The sequence below is a fragment of the Fukomys damarensis genome, unplaced genomic scaffold, assembly GCF_012274545.1.
Source record: "Fukomys damarensis isolate Sample0158 unplaced genomic scaffold, DMR_v1.0_HiC HiC_scaffold_37, whole genome shotgun sequence".
Taxonomy (NCBI): Eukaryota; Metazoa; Chordata; class Mammalia; order Rodentia; family Bathyergidae; genus Fukomys; species Fukomys damarensis.
In genome coordinates, this window is record NW_022900949.1 from 70,688,224 (window position 1) to 70,699,300 (window position 11,077).

General features: G+C 50.0%; 1 protein-coding gene across 3 annotated transcripts in view; it reads left to right on the plus strand.

Annotated features, from left to right (window-relative positions):
- The window catches only part of Zic4 (Zic family member 4), a 21,032-nt gene extending 13,573 nt beyond the window's left edge, over window positions 1-7,459 (plus strand). For all 3 annotated transcript variants that reach the window (XM_010625274.3, XM_033759725.1, XM_010625275.3), the window contains 2 exons: window positions 2,126-2,441; window positions 4,775-7,459. In XM_010625274.3, coding sequence (XP_010623576.1) covers window positions 2,126-2,441; window position 4,775 — 317 coding nt within the window. In that variant the 3' untranslated portion in view covers window positions 4,776-7,459. The remainder of the gene's footprint in view (window positions 1-2,125; window positions 2,442-4,774) is intronic.
- Window positions 7,460-11,077: the final 3,618 nt, after the last annotated feature.

Sequence of the window (11,077 nt, forward strand, 5' to 3'; positions counted from 1 at the left end):
CCACCCACCCAGGGTGCAACGCCCGGGCCTGGGGGAGGGGAGGGCGGGAGGCAGGGTGTTGGCGGCGGGGGAGGGGGGACAGGGGTGTCACTCGAGGTGTCCAGGGCGCCTCCAGCAGCTCCGGGGCGCGGCCTCACCTGGACTCCCAAGGGCCTGCGAATTTCCTGGCTGCCCGAAACACCTCAGTGCGCTGCTGTTTTTTTTCTTCTCCTCCTCGTCTGGAGCGAAATCATTTTGTTTTACATCAGTGTCCGACGAGGCACTCGCCACATCGGATAAACGTGCGGCAGACCACCCCCCACACACACACACACCCCGCCAAGGGGCATCTGCCTCACATTCTATAGTCGCGTTTTCTCGGAAAATCTTGCTTACGTTTTTAGGCCTGAATTGCGCTGGGGGGCGGGGGTAGTCGTTTCAGAAAGAAGAAAGGAAGGAAGGAAAGTTTAGGGTTTGCAGATGCTGGCAGCAGGGATCACGGGGAAGAAAGCAAGGGGCAAATGAGGAAACTGATTTATTCCGAATCTTTCTCCCACTCTTTCATAAAAATGATGTTGGTGCTCCGTCAAACCGGAGAGGCCAGCACCTTCCAAAGGGCCTAGGGTACTACCAGTACTCCCGAAGGCGGTGGATCCACAGCCCTGGGCTCCCAGGCTACTGCATGCGTGGAGGAGTCGACTGTGCGCAAACCTCTGCCTCGGCCAGAGCCTCAACAGAGCTCGGAACCGGAGGCTTTGTTTGTTCAAACCTGCCAGAAAGCTTCTGTCTTTCCTGAAAGCAGCGGGAGAAGCAACCACAAAGACAACGGCATTTCAGTCGCGCATCTCTCGCTCCTCGGCTAGGCGCTAGGTATCGGCTCCCTCAACGCAGAGCGCCAGGCGATGTTCATTTGTTTAAATCTTCCAGAAACCTCCGCCCACCCCCATTTCTGTAGCCTTTGCAGCTCCGACCGGAACTTGGGCTTCCGGATTCTCGGGGTCCTTTCCTCCCCCACTCGCCTGCGAATTCAGGCGACCCGGAGCTCCCGGACCGGGGCTTGGTTCGGCCCATACTTCGACCCTGTGAGCTCGCGCCTTCCCTCGGCTCCACCAGGAATCGCAGCCACCGATTCGAGACCCCGGTGGGTCCTTTCGGGCCAAGTGCTTGCCCTGTGCCCCGCGGAGCCCGACTTCAGCTGCCCGCCACAACTGCGCTCGTTCCGGAGCTGCGGCGCTCCAGGGCGCGGTTGCAGGGGACTCCAGATCCCACTTGGCCTGGACGGATCCCTCCGCGCTGGCCCTCGGCTCAGGCTCGAGAGGTCCAGCCGCGGGGTGGGGCTGGGCTGGGCACTCAGCAGTTCAGTTTGGACTGAGGCACCAGCTACACGCGACAGGGTCTCTGGGGCGCTGCTCCAGCAGCATAATAAAATATTATTGCTGGCGAACATGTCAAAGGGATCGGGAATGGCTTAGGAAAGATTTGAAGAATGCTGGTAAATGTTTGCCCTGGGGGGTGGAAGGGAAGGGAAAACCCGCCTCTGAGGTGAATCATTGTCTAGAATACCTTTTCCTGCAGCAAGAACCCACACTGCGGCGCTGGTAACATCGGGTGTCTATCCTCCTAAAGTATTGCGTCGCCTTCGCATTTGCACAAAACCTACTTCAAGAAACTGCTTTGGCCAGGTTGGGGGGTGTGCGGTGGACTGCTGGGAGGGGGCGGTGATGACAGGGACGTTTGGGTGGAACGGCAACTTTAACTCGAGTAGATGTGAGCCCTTCAGTCAACTCTGGATTCAAGGAAGAGGAACTTCTGCACTGAGTGGATAAAATGTGGAGGAAAACAATCCAAAGGGATCAGCGTTTTCCAGAACGGAAACTCGACTAAGATGGAGTCACGGTCGCTCCTCCCCCGTACCCTCCCCCTGGGGCCCAGGCTGGAGAGGGGGAGGGGCGGGGGCGTGTAGGCGAGGGCTGCGGGGCGCGGGGGCGCGCTCGGAGCTGGGGATGGGGCTACCGGACCCAAGGCAGGCAGGGAAAGGATTTCCGAAATACTTTTACTGTTCTGTTGCAGAAAATGAAACATTGGGGGGGTCGTAAGCTTGGGAACAGGCCCACGCCCACTAATGTCTCTGCGTTGCCTCTGCCAGGCGAGAAGCCCTTCAGGTGCGAGTTCGAGGGCTGTGAGCGGCGCTTCGCCAACAGCAGCGACCGCAAGAAGCATTCGCACGTGCACACGAGCGACAAACCATACACGTGCAAGGTGCGCGGCTGCGACAAGTGCTACACGCACCCCAGCTCTCTGCGTAAGCACATGAAGGTGCATGGTCGCTCGCCTCCGCCCAGTTCTGGCTATGACTCAGCCACACCATCTGCCCTCTTGTCACCTTCGTCGGACTGCGGCCACGAGCCCTTCGTGGCCTCCTCAGGGGCGGTGGTAGTGCGTGGCACGGACCTGAGCGAATGGTACGTGTGTCGGGGAGCGGGCCCCTCCGCGGCTGCCCCTGCCGCGCCCCGAGTCCCGCGCCACTTCCTGGTGCAGCCACCGCCTCCAGTATTAGGGCTGCTTCTGGGATTGCTGCTTCTGCAGCGCACACCGTCTGCGAGCCCAAGCCGGGTTCCTGAGGCTTGAAGAGGGAGGAGGCCAGGAAGAGAGGGCAGAGTAGGAGGCCTGAAGAAAGGAGGAAATGAGGGAAAGGAAGGCGGGGAGGCAGGCCACCACTAAAACTTGTTAGAGGTCATTGAATATGCTGAGATCGAGTTCATTATTTTCAAGACCTAAATAAGGTCCCATGTTTACAGTCACAACCCTGCACCGCCACTCCTGTTCTTACTACTGCTCTCGCTTTCATGGTTGACTAACCTGAAACCTGTGTTGGGATAAAGAAAGAGACTGACAGATTGAACAAGACACATATTAGAATTTTTTGCCATTCTTGCAACTGCAGGTGGCATAAGTAAAGCCAGAAAGTCCTGGAGGGCTTCACAGAATGGGAACTATTTCCCTTGTGGCCTGGATTGCTCCCTCCCTCACTCTTAGTCAGGCCTTTCCTGTTCTGCCTCCTCCTCTTACCAAGTCCACCCTCTGAAGTTTAAATCCTGAAAGGTGGCAGACAGAATTCCACGGTCATTTTCTCGCCTCTGATTTCTTTTCTCTTTTGCTGCCATCCACTTTCTCCTTCCTCAGCTATCCTTTAAAAAAAAAAAACAGCCATGAACCAAAGTTTCTAGTCAGTTCTATAAAGGCGATCAGAGGGTGTTCCTATACTTCCACAAGCAACATTGGCCTTATACAGATACATCTGCCTGCCTATCTGTGTATCCACAGACTGGATATACCTGGTGTACATCAGGAAGGGAGTCAGTCCCAAACACTGGGGAAGACAGACAAAAGGAGCACTAGAGAGGCTTCAGTAGTCGATGCTGTGAGGTATCTGAAGGTCCCTTTCCTGCCTCATGCATGTCCATGCCCTTCCTGTGAAACCATGTGGGTACTTGGGCTGCGAGTGTGGAGCTGATGATGACATCAGAGTCCAAGTCTCCAAAGCCAAAAATGCTAGATATAGGTAAGTATCTGGGTGAAAGTGACAGCCTTTGTCAACAATCAAACAGCATAACCTAAGTTACTCAAGAGGCTAAGGCACGAAGATCAAAAGTTCAAGGTCAACCTGGACAACTTAGTGAGACTCTGCTTAAATAAATAAATAAGACTGGGGAAGTAACTTAGTGCTAGAATGCTTTCCTAACATGTGCAAGTCCCTGGGTCTAATCCCTAGTCCTTAAAAAAACTGTTTTACTTATATTGAAGGGGGCTATGAAAAATAAGCTATAATAACAAATACTGTAAAGGCAAACACCCAGTGGAGCTAGGTTGAATGTTTATTTCATACGCTGAGTATGAAATTGCCAGAAAAAAGAACCCGATGTTGGGGGTGGGGGAGAGAGGCTTTTGCAATCACTACCAAAGGGAAAACCAAATCCAGACTTGTTTCTTCATCTGCCCCCTCTCCACTAGGTGGGATCAGGCTGCCCCCAAACTCTCGGTTAAGATTTGAAGAAGAAAAAATACAAGAAGAAGAAGAAAAAAAGAAACCTTTGATAGGCCCATCCCCTTTCCCTGAGAATTTGAAAACAAGTGTAATAGGGGGTTAATGTTCTCTGCTGGGGGAATCCCCTAAGGAGCTCAAATTTAAAAGCTGGGCTCCAAAGCTGGGAATGTAGCTGAGTGGTAGAGCACTTGCCAGACGTTCATAGGCCTTTAGTCCCTACTCCAGCACCCCAGAATAAAAGCTGGAGTATACACATCTGGCCCTGACAGTCTGCTGGATTCTCTTCTGTCCCTTCCCCTTCAGGCTCCAACCTACAACTCTCACGCCTCCCTTCCGCCCCCACAACTTCCGCCATTTAAAACAAGCAAAATAAAATAAGGGCTGAAGTGGAACAGGGCAGTTTTTATTAGCACTAATAAAACCCGGAATTTTCCATCTACATCTTTGATGAATCTGTGGTTGAGAAAGGGAGAGTGCAGTCCCTTCCTCGACCCGACTGCAATGGCTCGCAGAGGCCGCCCGGCAGAACGCAGCCGCGTGGAGCACAATCTCCACCGCGGAAACACGAGCCTGGCTGCCAAGGTGCCGAGGGCAGAGGTTTGCAAAGTGCCCCTCGACCAGTAAGACTCGTCCCTCTTCTGTTCCCAGGAAGCCCGGTTTGTGATCCACTACAACCCCAAATAATGAAATGAAATAAAAAATGTTTGGTCGATCGCTAATCGCCTTTAATTTTTCATTTGCTTGTTACAGAAGTCCACCTCGTGGTCCTTCGCAAGGTAATCTCACCCTGCGCAGCTGAGCTCCCGCATCTCGTGCCTAGGACATCAAAGGGCCCCCGCACACAAAGCAGTGTTTCTTCGCCGCGGTGCATCTTCATGGTAAGTTAGGATTTCTATGGCAATGGGCAAGTCGCACTGAAATCCTGAAAGGCCGAGCCTGGAGCCCGTCCAGGCTTTTCATTAAGGACATAATATTTACGTCTAACAGGCCTTTTTTCTTGTGTATACAAGTATATATTTTTGTTTGACGTGGACTAAATCATTTTCATTTAATTTCCGGTAAACAAAACCCACGCGAATGGGCACTTGTTCCCGATCATAATAAAAATGGATAATAATGCGAAGGAAGAAAAGGGCCGCTTGAATCGCTGCACAGCCCTCTTTGTTTCTGCTTTCTGCGGTGATCAGAGGGCGCATTTGGGTTTGAAGGCGAGTTTCTAAAGGCGAGGAAATGGTTTGTAAGAGGGGAAAGAAAAGGAGAAAGGTCTAATCAAGCTCGGGTTGTTCAAAGAGTCGGGTTTTGGGGTTGAAAGTGTGAGTTTGACGGTGCATCAGCATGCCGCGTTAGGCTCGCCATGGAAATGCGCGCGGGGAGCGGCCCCTTCAAAGGCGGCACACTTCACTGCAGACACTCTATTAAGATACATTTGCGCTGACCTTTTCTTTCACGCCATTTAATACTGTCACTGTGCGCTCCAGTACGTACTTCCTCTCTAGGACCTGCCTCTCCCGCGTTTCGGGGTTCACCCCGCACCCTGATGTAGGGGCTTTGTCACCTGGGACGCTTTCAGGAGAAAGAGGAGCTGGACTCCGTGCATCTTGACTGCGCCCCAAAGAGGGTCAGGAGTAAATGACTTTAGGACAACGTCAGAATTTTAACGAATGAAGGTCCCTAGTTCAGTTTTGTGCACAAGGCCCCTCAGCATCTGGAGCAGGATACAGGTTTGAATTTGAGGGCAACTGTGGGAAAGAGGGCCATCCTGAGCAAGTTCAAGGGAGTTCAGACCATGCCCTAGGGACATTTACACTCTATCCTGCTGCCCCTTCCAGCCCGGAAGTCTCTCGCTGTCCCCTAAACACCTTCCTTCCCAGGGTGGGGGTGTAGTATCCTTAGGCGTAGGCTGGTCCTGAGCACAAACTCAAAAGCCCAAGGCCAAGGGGATGGGGAAGATGGCAGGAAAGTTAGAAGTCCATGTTCTCTTAATTGTCTTGTTGTTTATTTTATCCAAGTACCCTAGTGAATAGGGGAAAAATAAACACAGTGGAAAAAAAATCAAACAGTGGAGTCTTCTTTAGTGCCAGTCCTTGTGGTTGAATAAAAAGGATGGTCCGCTTTCTATTGAGCTGAGAAATCTTTGAAGTGGGAGTTATTATCTGAGACATTCCTTCTTGTCGTCCTAACAACGCTGATGAAACGTAAAAGGTTCTTTGTCAGCGATTTGTTCTCCTCTCTGTCAAACTCCCTCTGCCCCGTTAGTTTCAAACCGTTTCTAAAGAGATAAAATCAAACTTCTTTTTAAAAAATATCTACACACGACACCAATGGACAACTTTAGGGCTAAGTCTTGCTAAGGGAAAAACAAAAGCACCGCCTAACCCTCAGGGTCAGGACCTGGTGAAGTGTGCAGATGTGGGGGTGGGGGTGGGCTCTGTACCAGTTGTGGGACATGGAGAAAAGAGGGCAGAGGGTGCAGGCCAAGAGTATGTACCCCAAGGCCACACTGTGTGCCTGCTGCTTTCTGCCCTGGCCTGCATATCCTCAGCCCAGGATGGATCACCTGGATGGGCTTTCTTTGAAGACCATTCAGGCTCTGGATAGTCTTGCCTGAGATTCTGGAAAGCCCAGATTTTAACCAAGCAATTTTTACCATTTCCTGTTCCTTACAAGGCACCAATGCTAAAACTAGGTCCATTGTGCTTCTTCCCAGGAGCTGCAGTTAGCACATCCTTTCTGCCATTTACCAAAAAGGACAGTGGCTTGAGGGAGTGGATCATTTTAATATTTTGTTTGTTTGTTTTTCTCCACAATCTTGACAATTGGAGCCCAAAAGGTTTGGTCTATAGGATAGTGACCTAAAAGTGCATGCAAATGTCCATTCTCCTTTCATCAACTCCTGCAATTCTACATTTTATATTGTGCCCGGAAAGAACATGTCACCCTCTGCAAATTTTCCCAAGCTCCTGTTGTAGATTTAAAGGTGGTTTAAATAAACACCCCACCCTGTGTGTGCTGACTAAATGATTTGTAAAGAAGTTTCCCCAAGCTGTAACCCATGCTGTTATTATAGTTGTTGCAAAATGTTGTCTCTTATTGATTTTCTTTGTTTACTGGGGGTCTCCATATGTTTGTTTATATCACTAATTTATGAGAAAATGTAATGATTGCAATGAGTGTGAATTATACAGACAGGCAAACATTTTGTAATCATAATTCATACACACACACATACAAAAGCCTGAGTGAAACCTTAGACTATTTGGTACCTTCTCTAGCCACACTGTTTGTGATTTATCATTTGTCCCCTTAGTAACAGTTAAATTATGAACTAACTTGAAAGAGAAAAGTTGTTATGTATTTGACCAAAAGTGATTGTTGAATGAAAAAGGTGACGGTCTAGGCTTACTCTTCATGGAATATGTAAATGTAAATGAAATAAAAACCTGTGATTCTTTTTCCCTGCAAAGGACTTTGTGTAGATGGAGCTGCATTCAGCTATTTTACTTGGAAATAAATGATGTGTTTGTTTTCTCTTTTGAATTTATGTCTACTGTTGTTACTTCTTCATCCTGAGAGAGATATGGGGCCCTTGCACAGCCTCCAATCCTCTCTGGGGTCCTCACTGTTTGACAGAAACATCTTTGAGACTTAGAGGGTCCCACCAAAACGGCCCTGGTGGGAGCGAACACTGGCCCCAACTTCACCCCAAATGACATGGACATCATCAAGCAATCACTGTCACATCTGCCAGGAAAGACTGCCTTCCCACAGCTCTGGGCCCTTGCTGTCCTGTCACTGACCCTCTCTGATTTTCCAGAGGAAGGCTTAGTACCTGGCAGGAGTCAAAACAAGGAAAGAAAAAAAGAGCCAGTTGACTCCTAGCCCAGCCTGAACCCTGAAGGAGCGCCTTAGGCACACTTGCCCACCGAGATCTCTCTGGCTAGCTCTTGCTCCCAGGTTTGAGGCTAAAGCCTGAAGGCTCCTTGAGACCTCTGCGAAGGTCGGACCCTTAAGAAAAGGGCTAGAGTTCCTTTGGACTCCATTTGGCGTCTTTGGCGGGTTGCAGCTCCCGGTGTTTGTGGCCCCTTTCCTGGCCTTGATTGGCGAACTCATTTCAAATGTATCAGAATCACCTGGCCATTGTCCCGGCCTCCACTGTAGCCCTGGAGCCTCGGGATCCCACAGCCTCTTCTTCTTGGAGCTACAAGCCTCGTTGCTTTTCAGTTTCTGAGAAGCTGGTTTTGACAGGCCGGGCTCCGAAGGGGCTTGGACAGAGTGGGAGGTGGATGGCTTCTGCGGTGAGTGCTAGGTCTCCTTAGAAGGACGCACGGGAGAACTAGCGCAGTTGTCCAAGGCTGCATTTCTGGGGAGACCAGTAGGAGAAAGGACCCTAGATCGCAGAGGCCGTAGATCGAAGCGGGGGTGTGAAAATGTCGCTAGGAGGGGAAACCGAGGAGTGCAGAATCGGAGGGAACCCGGAGGGAGGTCTGTGGACTTCGGCGCTAGACTCAGCCCCTCCTCCCTCCCTCCGCTTCCCTCGGGGACCAGTCGGAAGGGCTTCGGCAGTTTAGGTCTCCAGGGCCTGGCCTCTGCGGGAGCGCGCCGGGTGACTCCAGCTCTAGGGCGTGGGGCCATTTGGGAATGAAGCCCGCACTCCCAGCCTGGGCTAGGTCGGGGCTCCGGGCTCTCAGCTCCTTCCGGCTGCCTGGAGTCCGCACCGCAGCGCTGGCCTGGATCTGCACAACCAGACACCTTTCACTTGCTCCTTCTCTTCCCGCCCAGAAAGTGCAGCGCAGAGAGGGCTCCGGGCCTACGTAGCCAAACCACTGGACAGAACGGAGGCGACAGGGAACTGGAAAGGGTGACGTCTCTGACAGCACACAGCGGGGTTTTGGACTAGGAAAGAATCACCTTTGAATCTGCCAAGTCTGAACTGGGGAGGGGGGGCACCACAGCTCCTGACCACTGGGACGAAGACTTCGTCCTAGTCCTGCCCTCTTTGGAGGGGTTGATTGAACTGATTGTTCCCTAGTGCCCACGTCAGGCCTCACTTATTCTCTGGCGACGTCACCCACCTCTCAACACACAGGGTACCCTGCCTGGGTCATGTAGGGGAACCTTAGCTTACCTGTGACGGCCCCCTTCTGTCTCCTTTCTTGCTGTTTCGAATCAGAGCACTAGGTGAAAAGTGTGCAGGCTTGATGGGAAGACTTTGGATAGGAACAGCGGGTCTGCTCCTGTGTGCATGTACTGATCCCCTGCCCTGGGATAAGTGATAACCACCCTGTAATTCAGTTCCCTGTGTATAATATAAGGAATTACAATGAATCCCCTTCACAGGTTTATTTTTTCATGCTGCATTATCTTTAGGGAATTCAAATGTTTTAAACAAGATAACATTCTTCTTTAAAATGTTTAAAACTTACTTAAATGCTGTTATTACTAGTATCTGTGCTCACTCTCATCACTAGTATCTTTCCGCTACCATCAGTAGCTCCCCACAGAACCAAATACAGTAGCTACCCCCAGGCCCGATCCAAAAATGTGACTTCCTAGGGGTCAAAGCACCTCCAGGGTATCAGGCAGCCCCGAAAATAGATGAGGGTTCTGGTGCTGGGGTGAATTTGTGCTTTTCTAAAAATGCCTGAGACGGGTGCAGTCAGACACTGAGGCAGAGATGTGATTTATTTTTTAAAGGCCCAAGAAAATGAAAGAGAATTGAGTTTATTTCAGGGCAGAATGAAGCTGAAGAAACTGGTAGCCTTTAATATCACCCCGTGACTTGTTAAGACTCTGGCATTGTAGTAAAGTCCACTACCCAGCCAGCCCAGATGTTGATTTATTTTTGTCATGAGTTTCTGTGCTTTACTGTAGGTTTTGTGTGGAGCTTCTCAAATTCTGGTGAGAGTGGGGTGTGGCGGTAGGTGCTTGTAATCCCAGCCCTCTGGGATACTGAGGCAGGGGTATCACAAGTTTGAGCAGCACCTGAGCAAGTTATCTCCAGTCTCAAAAACTGAAAAGTATGTAGCTCTTTACAAGGGCCCTGAGTTCAAGCCCCTGAACTGGAAAAACAACAAAAAATTCCAGGGTGTTTGTGTGCTTGTGGAGCGGGGTGAATGGCAAGTGACAGCGAGAATGTGGGAAGCTGAGGACTGTGCATTTTGGGACAAAAATCACACAAAAGCACATTATTTCTAAGAAGGCAACAGGTCTTTTTTGCATAGTCATGGTTGTCTCTTCCTAAACCTCCATTCCAGGGAAAATTAATATATCTATCTGGTCAGCAAATGACAGAATACCCAACACCAACACTCCATTTGCTACCAGCCTCCTCTCTGGGCAGCAGGATGAACTTTTCACCTAGATGTCCCTAATGAGGAAAGAGAAAACTGTAAGAGAGTTCAAGGGGTCCTGGACCAATGCCTTTGCAAGTACGCAAAACAGCTTCACAGAAAAGAAAAACTACTTTAGGGTACAGATTGATTCAGATGTAAATACGATCAGACAGAATGACTTTGAAGCTTGTCCCACATTTTCCCCTTGCAGTGCAAATGTAGATTCTACATGAACCAAAATGCAGAGTAAGGCTACTGATTGACTTAAAACAAAACAAGGTGAGCAAGGCTGTACATGGCTCTGAACCTCGCAATGGACAGTCAGGCTTGGGAATGTCTCCAGAGGAAATAGACCAGAGTTGAGTAATTACATGGATGTGCCAGACAGTTGTGGAATGATGGAAAAAATATGCAAAAATAATCTTCCACAGGTATCATCAGATGATTTATATAGACTCAGAAGGATGATCCAGTTTTCTCTTGTCTGTGACAGATTCCTTGGCCCACCCACTATCAGATTAGCCAGATGAGGAGAGTATTCTTTGCCAGAACTGAAGATGCTACAGAGAGCTCAAAGTCCTTTGCTTGTAGCGTTGCAACATCTCAGGTTACTCAGGGTGCAGTGGAAGTAGTATTGGTTAAGGGTTTAAAAACATTCTCCCAGCAGAATGGTTAGAAGTATTTTGTATAAAATGTGAATATTTCTAAGCCATAAAAAATA